This window comes from Pelobates fuscus, chromosome 5, assembly GCF_036172605.1.
Source record: "Pelobates fuscus isolate aPelFus1 chromosome 5, aPelFus1.pri, whole genome shotgun sequence".
Lineage (NCBI taxonomy): Eukaryota > Metazoa > Chordata > Amphibia > Anura > Pelobatidae > Pelobates > Pelobates fuscus.
In genome coordinates this window covers 383,007,849-383,023,342 of record NC_086321.1, presented here as the reverse complement: position 1 = coordinate 383,023,342, position 15,494 = coordinate 383,007,849, and the positions used below count along the sequence as shown (strand labels likewise).

The 15,494-nt window shown below is 36.4% G+C and overlaps 1 protein-coding gene and 1 long non-coding RNA gene across 4 annotated transcripts in view; one reads left to right on the top strand and one right to left on the bottom strand.

Moving 5' to 3' along the window:
- Positions 1-15,494, top strand: part of TMC6 (transmembrane channel like 6) — a 29,719-nt gene that overhangs the window by 2,721 nt on the left and 11,504 nt on the right. For 2 of the 3 annotated variants that reach the window (XM_063456347.1, XM_063456349.1), the window contains exons 2-8: positions 9,846-9,935; positions 11,205-11,299; positions 13,301-13,378; positions 13,634-13,780; positions 14,391-14,496; positions 14,607-14,685; positions 14,794-15,048. In XM_063456347.1, the coding sequence (XP_063312417.1) occupies positions 9,886-9,935; positions 11,205-11,299; positions 13,301-13,378; positions 13,634-13,780; positions 14,391-14,496; positions 14,607-14,685; positions 14,794-15,048 (810 nt within the window). In that variant the 5' untranslated portion in view covers positions 9,846-9,885. Of the gene's footprint in view, positions 1-8,479; positions 8,682-9,845; positions 9,936-11,204; positions 11,300-13,300; positions 13,379-13,633; positions 13,781-14,390; positions 14,497-14,606; positions 14,686-14,793; positions 15,049-15,494 lie in introns of those variants that run through there. The other variant, XM_063456346.1, reaches the window with a different exon arrangement.
- Positions 7,438-7,728, bottom strand: LOC134610474 (uncharacterized). The gene is made up of 3 exons (XR_010090859.1): positions 7,691-7,728; positions 7,581-7,620; positions 7,438-7,460 (listed from the first exon to the last, which is right to left on the bottom strand). It is a non-coding gene; the product is annotated as an uncharacterized LOC134610474 (long non-coding RNA).

Sequence of the window (15,494 nt, the reverse complement as noted above, 5' to 3'; positions counted from 1 at the left end):
CCCCTCTTCCTAGTTCGCTGGATCCATCCTTCCAAGCAGAGATCATCCCTTCTGCCTATTTCTCTGCAGCTTTTCCTTCAATGCAGGTATCCTCTCCTCTGCCTATTCCTCTGGACCTCTGCTTACAGTGATTATAGTCATTGTCTTACAAATGCACTTGCTTTATACCAGGGCTAGAAGAATCATGCAACCAGGTCAGAAGACTGTCACTAGGATTCCTACAAATCCACAGAGGACACAATTTTCAATAGGAACTTACATACAAAACTTTATTTTTCTCGGGACTAGCCCATATGATCATTATGCATAGATTACTGTGACGACTTAATAAAAATACAAACAGTCAAATCACTTTAGACAGCATGCAGGAACTTATAATAACATATTTATAAAGGGGTGGGAAAGACAATAATTAACAGAAAATATCTCTCCTGTTAGCAGAATTAGCAATATGCAAATCTACCCAACTATGCAAATTAGCAAGCCTTGCTATTCAGGTAGTGCATGCAGAGGTTACTAGATCCTTGCAACCAACAGGTGGCGCTGTACAGTCTCCACAGACAAATCCACCAAGTTCATTGCAAGCATTAGCAAGACAGGAGAGCACACTAACATTTAACCCCAAACAACCGCATTACATACACACCCTGCACCCACAATTGACACAGGGTGAGTTAAAGGGACACTCCAGGCACCCAGACCATTTCTGCCCATTGGAGTGGTCTGGGTGCCAACTCCCACTACCCTTAACCCTGCAAGTGTAATTATTGCAGTTTTCATAAATTGCAATATTTACCTTGCTTGGTTAAGTCCTCCTCTAGTAGCTGTCCATCAGACAGCCACTAGATGGACCTACGTGTTCTTAGAACACGAAAAGTTTTTTTAGCAAGGCTGGATGTCCTCACGCTATGGAGAGGTCTAATGCGCATGCGTGGCCATTGCCGCGCATGCGCATTAGGTCTCCCCCGCCGGCTGATGGCGGAGGCGGAGAGTAGGAGGAGAGTAGGCGGAGCCTGACCAGCGCCGAGGGACATCAGCACTTGACTACGGTAAGTCACTGAAGGGGTTTTAACCCCTTCAGCAACTTGGGATGGGGGGTGGGAGGGAGAGGGGCACTCCAGGGTCCTGCAGTGCCAGGAAAACTAATATGTACATATATACATAATGCTAATATAATACACTATAATACCACACTGGATACATACTGCTAAAATAATACACTATAATACTACACTGGGTACACACTGTAATGTAATACACTGTAATATAATATAATACACTATAATACAATACACTATAATAGAATACACTGTAATATAATACACTATAATATAATAACCTATAATATAATACACTATAATGTAATACACTGTAATATAATACACTATAATAGAATACACTATAATGTAATACACTGTAATATAATACACTGTAATTTAATACTCTATAATAGAATACACGGTAATATAATAACCTATAACAGAATACACTGTAATATAATACACTATAATATAATACACTGTAATATAATATATAATATAATACACTGTAATATAATACATTATAATATAATACACTATAATATAATACACTAATGTAATACACTGTAATATAATACACTGTAATATAATACATTATAATAGAATACACTGTAATATAATAAACTATAATATAATACACTAATAGAATACACTATAATGTAATAAACTGTAATATAATACACTATAATATAATATAATACACTGTAATATAATATAATACACTGTAATATAATAACCTATAATATAATATAATACACTGTAATATAATACACTATAATATAATACACTATAATGTAATACACTGTAATATAATACACTATAATAGAATACACTATAATATAATATAATACACTGTAATATAATATAATAACCTATAATATAATAGACTATAATAAAATACACTGTAATATAATGCACTATAATATAATATAATAGACTATAATAGAATACACTGTAATATAATATAATAACCTATAATATAATACACTGTAATATAATAGACTATAATATAATACACTGTAATATAATATAATAACCTATAATATAATACACTGTAATATAATAGACTATAATATAATACACTGTAATATAATATAATAACCTATAATATAATACATTGTAATATAATAACCTATAATAGAATACACTATAATATAATACATTGTAATATAATATAATACACTGTAATATAATAATAACCTATAATATAATAGACTATAATATAATACACTGTAATATAATACACTATAATATAATAGAATACACTATAATATAATACACTGTAATATAATAACCTATAATAGAACACACTGTAATATAATACACTATAATATAATAGACTAAAATATAATACACTGTAATATAATAGACTATAATATAATACACTGTAATATAATATAATAACCTATAATATAATACACTGTAATATAATAACCTATAATATAATAGACTATAATATAATACACTGTAATATAATACACTATAATATAATAGAATACACTAGAATATAATACACTGTAATATAATGCACTATAACAGGGGTAGGCAACCTACGGCACTAGTGCCATGCACGGCACTCGAGGTGTCTTTGCACGGCACTCAAGGCTGCTAGAGCCAAACAGGCTCTGGCCTATCAGGAGTCCCAGTAAAACTTCAGATATCTGCTAATCCGAGAAGGTGGTGAAGGACAATCCTCAATTTATGCATTGCAGCACGTAGAGGTAGTGATCTCAGAGCACTTGTGAATAGGAATCCACACTGTAGTAGAGCAGCCTGCAGCTGCTGTTGCAGCTCCTGTCCTTGACCTCTACCTGGCCAGCCTGGCCCCCACTGGAACCCAGGGAAGCCACCCACACTGCTAGATATACACAGAAATGCAGAATAACCCTGCCCTCATACAAATAATACGGACAGCCCACACACAAACAAACACACAATCCGCACAAACGAAACACCACTAACAATCCACATACATGCACACAACCTCACATGCAATACCCCAAAAAGCCCCCACACACTACCAAACACACACTGTGACATATCCATCCACACACACACACAATTGCACAAGCGGCCCCCATACACAGCCCACATTCATATGTATCATACACAATACCATAAACTACTCATGAACATAAACAATATAATAGCTCATATACGCAGGGCCATCTTTAACGCGGGGCAAACTGGGCAGCTGCACCGTGAGCCCTGCTGGCCTCAACTATTTCTAACCCTCTGGCCGGTAATCTGCACACTAAGGAGGCCCACCGGGTGGCACATGAACAAAGGACCTGGTGGGCTTCTGTCAGCAGGGGCCCGCCGCACGCTGAGGCGCTTTAACAGCACGAGCGGGCCCCTTGCTTTTCGGCAGCAGGCTGGGAGGAAGTGACGGCCGCGCATCACTTCCTCCCACAAAGAGAGGAGCGCGTGGGAAAGAAGAGTAGGCAGATTGGAGGGGGGCTGGCCGAGAGCGCTAGACCCCAACTCCCAACACCTTCAACCACCAGCAGGAAAGGTAGGAAACTGGAGGGTGGGTTTTAAAGTGTATGTCTGTGTCAATATGTCTGTTAGTGTGTCTGTATGTATGTGTGTCATATCTGTGTGTCAGAATGTCTTTGTGGGTGTGTGTGTCAGTATGTTTGTATGTCAGCATGTCTGTGTGTGTGTCAGTATGTCTCTGTGTGTGTGTGTGCGCATTTCAGTGTGTATATATCTCTGTGTGTGTATATGTGCATACATCTCAGCATTCACACACCAACACTACACACAAATACACCTCTGCTTTCAAATCTCAACACTACGTACAAACACATGTCTGTGTTACACACCAAAATTATATGTAAATACACCCCTGCATTCAAAAACCAACACTACACAAATACATGCTTGCAATCACGCCAACACCACGTACAAACAAATTCCATACAAAAACCTGTTTACATTCAAAAACAAAAACTGCTTAGTGCTAAATACAGACCTGCAAACATGGGTAAATGGTAGAGCCCCAGCTATCAATGCATTTCTGGAGTTGCACGACAGATGGGGATCTACCTTTTAATCACCCGTGCAACAGGGAGACCCCCAAAAATTCTTGCACCTCTCTACTTTAGGTCCGCCACTGCGTTGAGGTGGAGGACGTGATTGCATGCCTGGGAAGGAGGGACAGGGTCCAGGGGGCCCTAAGCAAATGCTTTGCCCAGGGTCCAGTCACTATTAAAGAAGGCCCTGCATATACGCACAAATACAACAATACAAAGCAATTACGGTAAAAATAACACAAGCAGAATACGGCAACATACACACCTTGATTAAAAAAAAATAAAAATAGGACCGGCACGCTACGGGACATCACAATCCTATATCGGCACAGTGCTGCTAAAAGGTTGCCTACCCCTGCACTATAATATAATACACTGTAATATAATATAATACACTGTAATATAATAACCTATAATAGAATACACTATAATGTAATACACTGTAATATCATATAATACACTATAATATAATACACTATAATATAATACACTGTCATATAGTACACTATAATGTAATACACTATAATATAATACACTATAATGTAATACACTGTAATATAATATAATACACTGTAATATAATACACTATAATATAATAGAATACACTATAATATAATACACTGTAATATAATGCACTATAATATAATACACTGTAATATAATAACCTATAATAGAATACACTGTAATATAATATAATACACTATGATATAATACACTGGAATATAATACACTGTATTGTAATACACTGTAATATAATATAATATAATACACTATAATATAATACACTATAATACTACACTGGGTACATACTGCTAATATAATACACTATAATATAATACACTGTAATATAATATAATACACTGTAATATAATACACTATAATATAATACACTATAATACTACACTGGGTACATACTGCTAATATAATACACTATAATATAATACACTGTAATATAATACACTATAATATAATAGACTAAAATATAATACACTGTAATATAATAGACTATAATATAATACACTGTAATATAATAGACTATAATATAATACACTGTAATATAATATAATAACCTATAATATAATACACTGTAATATAATAACCTATAATATAATAGACTATAATATAATACACTGTAATATAATACACTATAATATAATAGAATACACTATAATATAATACACTGTAATATAATGCACTATAATATAATACACTGTAATATAATATAATACACTGTAATATAATAACCTATAATAGAATACACTATAATGTAATACACTGTAATATCATATAATACACTATAATATAATACACTATAATATAATACACTGTCATATAGTACACTATAATGTAATACACTATAATATAATACACTATAATATAATAGACTAAAATATAATACACTGTAATATAATAGACTATAATATAATACACTGTAATATAATATAATAACCTATAATATAATAGACTATAATAAAATACACTGTAATATAATGCACTATAATATAATATAATAGACTATAATAGAATACACTGTAATATAATATAATAACCTATAATATAATACACTGTAATATAATAGACTATAATATAATACACTGTAATATAATATAATAACCTATAATATAATACACTGTAATATAATAGACTATAATATAATACACTGTAATATAATATAATAACCTATAATATAATACATTGTAATATAATAACCTATAATAGAATACACTATAATATAATACATTGTAATATAATATAATACACTGTAATATAATAATAACCTATAATATAATAGACTATAATATAATACACTGTAATATAATACACTATAATATAATAGAATACACTATAATATAATACACTGTAATATAATAACCTATAATAGAACACACTGTAATATAATACACTATAATATAATAGACTAAAATATAATACACTGTAATATAATAGACTATAATATAATACACTGTAATATAATATAATAACCTATAATATAATACACTGTAATATAATAACCTATAATATAATAGACTATAATATAATACACTGTAATATAATACACTATAATATAATAGAATACACTATAATATAATACACTGTAATATAATGCACTATAATATAATACACTGTAATATAATATAATACACTGTAATATAATAACCTATAATAGAATACACTATAATGTAATACACTGTAATATCATATAATACACTATAATATAATACACTATAATATAATACACTGTCATATAGTACACTATAATGTAATACACTATAATATAATACACTATAATGTAATACACTGTAATATAATATAATACACTGTAATATAATACACTATAATATAATAGAATACACTATAATATAATACACTGTAATATAATGCACTATAATATAATACACTGTAATATAATAACCTATAATAGAATACACTGTAATATAATATAATACACTATGATATAATACACTGTAATATAATACACTGTATTGTAATACACTGTAATATAATATAATATAATACACTATAATATAATACACTATAATACTACACTGGGTACATACTGCTAATATAATACACTATAATATAATACACTGTAATATAATATAATACACTGTAATATAATACACTATAATATAATACACTATAATACTACACTGGGTACATACTGCTAATATAATACACTATAATATAATACACTGTAATATAATACACTATAATATAATAGACTAAAATATAATACACTGTAATATAATAGACTATAATATAATACACTGTAATATAATATAATAACCTATAATATAATACACTGTAATATAATATAATAACCTATAATATAATACACTGTAATATAATAACCTATAATATAATAGACTATAATATAATACACTGTAATATAATACACTATAATATAATAGAATACACTATAATATAATACACTGTAATATAATGCACTATAATATAATACACTGTAATATAATATAATACACTGTAATATAATAACCTATAATAGAATACACTATAATGTAATACACTGTAATATCATATAATACACTATAATATAATACACTATAATATAATACACTGTCATATAGTACACTATAATGTAATACACTATAATATAATACACTATAATGTAATACACTGTAATATAATATAATACACTGTAATATAATACACTATAATATAATAGAATACACTATAATATAATACACTGTAATATAATGCACTATAATATAATACACTGTAATATAATAACCTATAATAGAATACACTGTAATATAATATAATACACTATGATATAATACACTGTAATATAATACACTGTATTGTAATACACTGTAATATAATATAATATAATACACTATAATACTACACTGGGTACATACTGCTAATATAATACACTATAATATAATACACTGTAATATAATATAATACACTATAATATAATACACTATAATACTACACTGGGTACATACTGCTAATATAATACACTATAATATAATACACTGTAATATAATACACTATAATACTACACTGGGTACATACTGCTAATATAATACACTATAATATAATACACTGTAATATAATATAATATAATACACTATAATATAATACACTGTAATATAATACACTATAATACTACACTGGGTACATACTGCTAATATAATACACTGTAATATAAGGCACTATAATAGAATACACTATATAATAGAATACACTATAATATAATAACCTATAATAGAATACACTGTAATATAATACACTATAATAGAATACACTGTAATATAATATAATACACTGTAATATAATAACCTATAAAATAATAGACTATAATATAATACACTATAATATAATAGACTATAATAAAATACACTGTAATATAATACACTATAATAGAATACACCACAATAGAATATACTGTAATATAATAGAATACACTATAATAGAATACACTGTAATATAATATAATGCACTATAATAGAATACACTATAATAGAATACACTGTAATATAATATAATACACTATAATAGAATACACTATAATAGAATACACTGTAATATAATATAATGCACTATAATAGAATACACTATAATAGAATACACTGTAATATAATATAATACACTATAATATAATATAATGCACTATAATAGAATACACTGTAATATAATATAATGCACTATAATAGAATACACTATAATAGAATACACTGTAATATAATATAATACACTGTAATATAATATAATGCACTATAATAGAATACACTATAATAGAATACACTGTAATATAATAGAATACACTGTAATATAATAACCTAGAATAGAATACACTGTAATGTGTCCCTTCTCAGCAGACCCTGAGTGCACATTCCACCTGCTCTCACACTCACTATGTGCCCAGGCAGGTTGAGTGGGAGGGGTGTGAGTCATGTGACCACAAACTTTCTCTCCGGGCAATCCTCCCCCCTATGGAATAATAAGGAATGAGTGTCCTTAGGGCGTGGAACAAACCAAATAGGAAGGGAGGGGTGCATGAGGCACACAGGGAGAGAGGATGGAACTATCAGGGCTTCCTGTAGAACCTCTCAGTGATGGTGTGTGTGGACAGGTAGGTACATTGTATCATTGTGGGGGCTATGGGTGGTGTGATCTGCTATATCAGGGACTGGTAGGTTCATTGTATCATTGTGGGGGCTCTGGGTGCTGTGATCTGCTATATCAGGGACAGGTAGGTACATTGTATCATTGTGGGGGCTCTGGGTGGTGTGATCTGGTTAATATTAGGGACAGGTAGGTACATTGTTTCATTGTGGGGGCTATGGGTGCTGTGATCTGCTATATAAGGGACAGGTAGGTACATTGTATCATTGTGGGGGCTCTGGGTGCTGTGATCTGCTATATCAGGGACAGGTAGGTACATTGTATCATTGTGGGGGCTCTGGGTGCTGTGATCTGGTTAATATTAGGGACAGGTAGGTACATTGTATCATTGTGGGGGCTCTGGGTGCTGTGATCTGGTTAATATTAGGGACAGGTAGGTACATTGTATCATTGTGGGGGCTCTGGGTGCTGTGATCTGGTTAATATTAGGGACAGGTAGGTACATTGTTTCATTGTGGGGGCTCTGGGTGCTGTGATCTGCTATATCAGGGACTGGTAGGTACATTGTATCATTGTGGGGGCTCTGGGTGGTGTGATCTGCTATATAAGGGACAGGTAGGTACATTGTATCATTGTGGGGGCTCTGGGTGCTGTGATCTGCTAGAACAGGGGCTGGTAGGTACATTGTATCATTGTGGGGGCTATGGGTGGTGTGATCTGGTAGGTACATTGTATCATTGTGGGGGCTCTGGGTGCTGTGATCTGCTAGAACAGGGGCTGGTAGGTACATTGTATCATTGTGGGGGCTATGGGTGGTGTGATCTGGTAGGTACATTGTATCATTGTGGGGGCTCTGGGTGGTGTGATCTGCTATATCAGGGGCTGGTAGGTACATTGTATCATTGTGGGGGCTCTGGGTGCTGTGATCTGCTATATCAGGGACTGGTCGGTACATTGTATCATTGTGGGGGCTCTGGGTGCTGTGATCTGCTATATTAGGGACAGGTAGGTACATTGTATCATTGTGGGGGCTCTGGGTGCTGTGATCTGGTTAATATCAGGGATTGGTATGTAGATTGTGGTGTCTGTTGTTTTGATGCATTGATTTTTCTAAATATTTTGCTTTGGCAAAATTCTTGCAGCTTAATATCCTGACACTCCCTTTTTTCAGGTATTAACCGTTTGTGGACAGGTCTTGACTCAGTATTACCATGTCTGTAGGATTCCTAGTCGATATACCTGAGGATTATGAGGAGACCAGGTGAGCAATAATTTTTTTTTTTTTTTTCCAAATACTGAGTTCAGTATTGTGACACCAGGGCCGCTATCAGAAATTTGGGGGCCCCTAATACAACCCCAAGCCAGCCCACAGGGCCTGCCTCCAAATCCTGCCCACTGGAATACACACATAGGCACAAACACATGCACTGATACAAAAGAACAAAGATACACACATACTGAAACAGACATACACACATATACAGACAACTGTCATGGTTGTCACTCCCAGATGGCGGCCCTGTGTGACACTGTATAGTGTCCGATCCCTAATCCCAGGACAGCACTGGATATTCATGTCTCAGGCTGTCTGAGATTAGTGTGAGTGTGACACTGTATAGTGCCCAGTCCCTAATCCCAGGGCAGCACTGGATATTCATGTCTCACCCTGCCTGAGATTAGTGGGTGTGACACTGTATAGTGCCCAGTCCCTAATCCCAGGGCAGCACTGGATATTCATGTCTCACCCTGCCTGAGATTAGTGGGTGTGACACTGTATAGTGCCCAGTCCCTAATCCCAGGGCAGCACAGAATATTCATGTCTCACCCTGCCTGAGATTAGTGGGCGTGACACTATATAGTGCCCAGTCCCTAATCCCAGGGCAGCACTGGATATTCATGTGTCACCCTGCCTGAGATTAGTGGGTGTGACACTGTATAGTGCCCAGTCCCTAATCCCAGGGAAGCACAGAATATTCATGTATCAGGCTGCCTGAGATTAGTGGGTGTGACACTGTATAGTGCCCAGTCCCTAATCCCAGGGAAGCACAGAATATTCATGTATCAGGCTGCCTGAGATTAGTGGGTGTGACACTGTATAGTGCCCAGTCCCTAATCCCAGGGAAGCACAGAATATTCTCAGGCTGTCTGAGATTAGTGTGAGTGTTTTATGTAAATCAATACATAATGCTGCTTAATGATTTGAAGGGCTACTCCTGGCACCATGACCACTTCAGTGATGTGAAGTAGTCCTGGTGCTTGGAGTCTGTAAGTGTACCATTTCATTAGTAAGTGCTTACTCTGCTGTAAATAACCTCCGGTAGTGTCATGGGAGCGTCATTATCCAGCCTGGAAGGAGACTTTCTGGAACTTTTCACGCACAGAATGACGGCCATTGGCTGAGAACAGTCTCCTGGTCCTAGTACCCTGAGGGAAGCACGAGCTGTCTAATTGGGACTGTCCCTCCTAGATTAGTTGGGAGGCATGCATACAGTGTGGCTCTAGCTGTACATTTATTTATCTCTCTTTGCAGCCCGACCGATGAATTTGACGTACACAACTCCTTCTGCAGTGTGATTCAAGATTTAGAAAATGGAGGAGACATTGAACTACAACAGCTTGACACAGGTACAAGCCGGGCGCAGTATGCTTTGTGCATGAGCCGTAATGCCGATTTTTAGATTAATTTTTTTAGATTAATTAGGCCAGGGGTTCTCCATGGGGTGGTGACTTCTGGGTGTATACAGAGTTTATTAGCACCCCTGTGGGTGTGGTCTCACTAACCACTCCCATTTCTGATCTCCGCCAATCCAATACTCCATAGACGCGCTTTGGATGGCCTAATGTGCATGGCGATTGCGCCTCCTCATTGAAGTTATCCCAATGTATGTCTGTGAAGATGCTGAATGCCAGTGCTGCAAAAATGGCAGAACTTTAATAGGAAGTGCCCCTAGTGGCTGTTATGAGTATCCATCATTAGTGGTGTGCTGAGGGATAAATGTACATTTAGACACAACTTCACAGCGCTCTGTGTGATGTCACTTTCTATTCCCGCTCCGCCTCCTCGCTCACACACAGTCTGTCCACAGGGGCCTGGCGCATGTAGCCGTTTGCCCTCACATACCACGGATGGCAGCTCAGGATTAGGGATGTTAAAATGCTCCAAAATGTTTGAATCCGTCTCTATTGTCCGGCAAGTGCATCCCGAGACGTGTTAGTAAATATTGATTTTAAAGCGTGTTCTGTGGGCACGCTCATGGCTAACATGATTAATAACACATTGTGTGATATGCTGCTCATCCACATGGGAGTCGCAGGTCTGTCTTTTGAGCAGACGAGGTTATTGCGCAGAGACTGCTGCTCTCAGTGTTCAGACTGTGGAGATCGAGAGGATTTACCTGAAAACACAATTTCCCGCTGAAAACAAAAGGTTATCAAGTTGGCTCGGCAGATCTCGATTTGCTGCACGTTGGCAAACAGAGAATGTGCTGACATGTCAGAGCTGTTTTATACACAAGTTCAGTTGACTTTCCAGTGTCTGAGTTACTGACCCTTTAGCCAAAACGCAGACTTTACTAATTCGTGCTACTGTGGCTTATTGACTAAAAAGTGCGTTTTAGTAAAAAAAGAAAAACTGATCAATTCAAAACTGAGATGGCGTATTTTTCCAAATCCACACACTTTTCCTAAATTGTTCAACTTTGCTTTCATTTCACTGTTTAGTAAATAAAGCCTTGCATCTCCCATTCTGTGTGTGAGCTGTCTTTGCTCGATTGCACCCCACCCAACTTCACCCAATAATAAACACTACTTGGTGAGCCCTCTTTATTCATACAGGCTTACCCGAACGTCGGTTTTGGCACAACACAACCGACTTATTTCAGTCTCAGCCTTTGTCCCCGACTGCAAATTTACATTTACATTTGTGGTCAGAGCAATAAAGCCGTAATGGTTAGATAACATATACCAATAGCATAACATAACTTTTAAACATCAGTAAGTTGTTGTGTGCTGGAACCAACAGTGCTGTAGGCCTGTAATAAAAGAGGGCCCACCTTAGAGGGTGATGTGAAAAGAGGGGAAACTCGTCAGACCAATATCAGTATGTGAGAGAGGATTGGAGGCCCTTTTAAAGGGGAACTCAAGACCCTCGCACAACTACAGGTCCAGGCCAGCCTTGGGGGAAAAAAAAAATATTATATATATATATATATATATATGTTATTTTTATTTATTTTTTTCTTATAAATGTGAAAATATATCAATCGGCCACGCTTTTCTCTAATAAAACGTGTGAGCCCAGCAACTACAATGTCCGTTTCCTCCTTGTTACGTCACTTTAAAAATGGCCCCTTTCAAGGTGTGAGTCGGCATTACAACCCTGTAGTAATTCTACATTCAGAAGAACGCGTGGGCATTATCCACATTCACTAACATTACACACAGATACAGGGATGAAGTACCTGTAACAGGGCATTTTCAGGTACGGTGTGATAAAATGTACAATATACAAGCTGTACAGAGGAAATCACAGAATGTATCCATGGGCTGTCACTGGTATTTGTGTCACTTTTGTTCCTGTATGTTAGTTCATGTGTTTGATTGTCTTGTTGTTTTGATGTCTGACAGGTGATGTGCAATATAGACCAGCTGAATATCAAGCGGCCACCTTGAAAATTCTGGCAGATATGCCAAGCCGGACAATTGGTAATTATCATTTATACCTACCTGTGTTTTATATTCGTTAAGAGGGAAACCAGCCCAGTCGTTACATTAAGGGACAGTCGCTCTATCAAGGGGCAGTCGTTACATTAATGGGCAGTTGCTATATTAACGGACAGTCGCTCTATCAAGGGACATTCGCTATATTACCGGACAGTGACCTGTCTTCTAGTAGCATGACTGACTTGTGAATGTTTGGTGACTGTCTTTTTTTTTTTTTTTTTTTTATTCTCATTTCAGGCCGCTGCATGGGAGCAACGCTTTGTGAGTACTACAACCGTACCGTGATAAAGCGACGATCCAAAAAAAGGCCATCCGTTTATAATTTACTGCGCTCCTCCAGGCCCAGCCTGCGGCACAGGGATGAGGTTACAGAGGGAGAACAGGGTAAGCACAGAGGCTGAATGCAAAGATCGAAAACTGGAATTACAAAGGGAGGTTGTAGGGGACCTTGGCACAGAGTGAAGAGCAACTGATTAAAGGTCTCGGTTTTATATTTTTGAAATGTGTGTGTGTGTGTGTGTATATATATATATTTGTGTACGGCACATTTCGAGGACGAATGGAACTATAATAAAAGAAGCAGAAGTAGTAAGAGCAAAGTCAGTTGAGGTGTGCCGAAACTGACGTGAGGTTAGACCTGTAAAAGAGGGCCCACCTAGGTGATATGAGAATAAATAGAGGGTGCGGTGGGAGGGTCACTTCCGAGATCGTCGACGACAGGTAAGCAGGGGCTCCCTGGGTTTAAATAGGGTTCATAGTGCCTCCATGTGAGAGAGGATTGGAGAGAGAGAGGATTGGCACAATTACAGGCCAAGCCTTCTATATATATAATCTCTATATCTCGAAATATAAAATCATTTTGAAAAGTTTAGCTAAAAATATAAAATCGAGGACTAAGAGAAACATGCATTTTGAATGTTTTGAACAAAACCCGAAGTGTCTCTGAAAGTCCCCAAGTTCTCGGCATGTATTTTGATTGTAAGTCTCCCAACAGAGCAACAGCAGCTGCTGGTTTCGGAACTTCAGAAGACGTCGGGGGCCCAGAGGACACACTTACTGAAGAGCTTCCCTCTCAGTCTTCGTGTGAAGAGGCAGTTAAGGTGAGTATTCCGGAACTGACCAACTGTAGCCCCTCACCCCATTTCCCATTCTGAAGCCCCCCAGCCGTACCCATACCAGTAGCACCACATACTATTCCGTTTTCTCCCAGGCACTTAACGACTGAAGGAAGCTGGAGGCAACAGAACGTGATCCCTTGCTGCAGCGGACTGCGAGACGACCTGAGCATGGTGAGACTGTGCACATTGGCTGTCCTTTGTAACCGTGTAATATCCCACTAAACAGTCCGAATGTCTTCTCTGGAGATACGCCTTAAGATGCACTGTCTTTCTCTCCAGGCAAATCATCAGTGTTGGTTGTCCTGTCTGTCTGCAATGTATGCGCTACGTCCATGGCAAAAATCGCTAAAACAGATCGGGGGACGCTTTGGCTCCAGCGTTCTTTCATACTTTGTCTTTCTAAAAACCCTTCTTGGATTCAACATCTTCATGTTCTTCCTGTGCATTCTGTTCATTGTCACCCCACAAGCCGTGCACCCCCAGATGGACCTCAATCCACGATCGTTTGTTGGCCTGGAGCTACTCACTGGAGCTGTAAGTGTCCCTCACCATTTACAGAGCGCTTTCTGAGAAGAACTCCGATGGTTGGAAACATTAGTGTAAAACAAGCTACTTTCAGGGCATTAGAATCTTATTCAATGAATCTTTCACGGGCTGCATCAATCTCAGCCCAATAACTCACAGAATTAAATGGCATCCTGTCAAACCAGGCTGGCAGTCTGACAGCCCAAAGTAGTCATGAGATGACCAGCATTAATACTCGGAGACAGCCCTGGATTTTCAGTTATCTCATGATCTGGGCATAATCGGATAATAACTGGATCTTGTGTCGGAGTTTTGCAAGGACATTACCCCTGGCTTCCATTGTGTGGGCAAAATGTGTTACTGCTAATGTCGTAGCCCGGTTGGTTATAATTTAGATTTGTCTTTTCTTAAAGGGTTACTATAAGCACCATAACCACTACAGCCCACTGCAATGA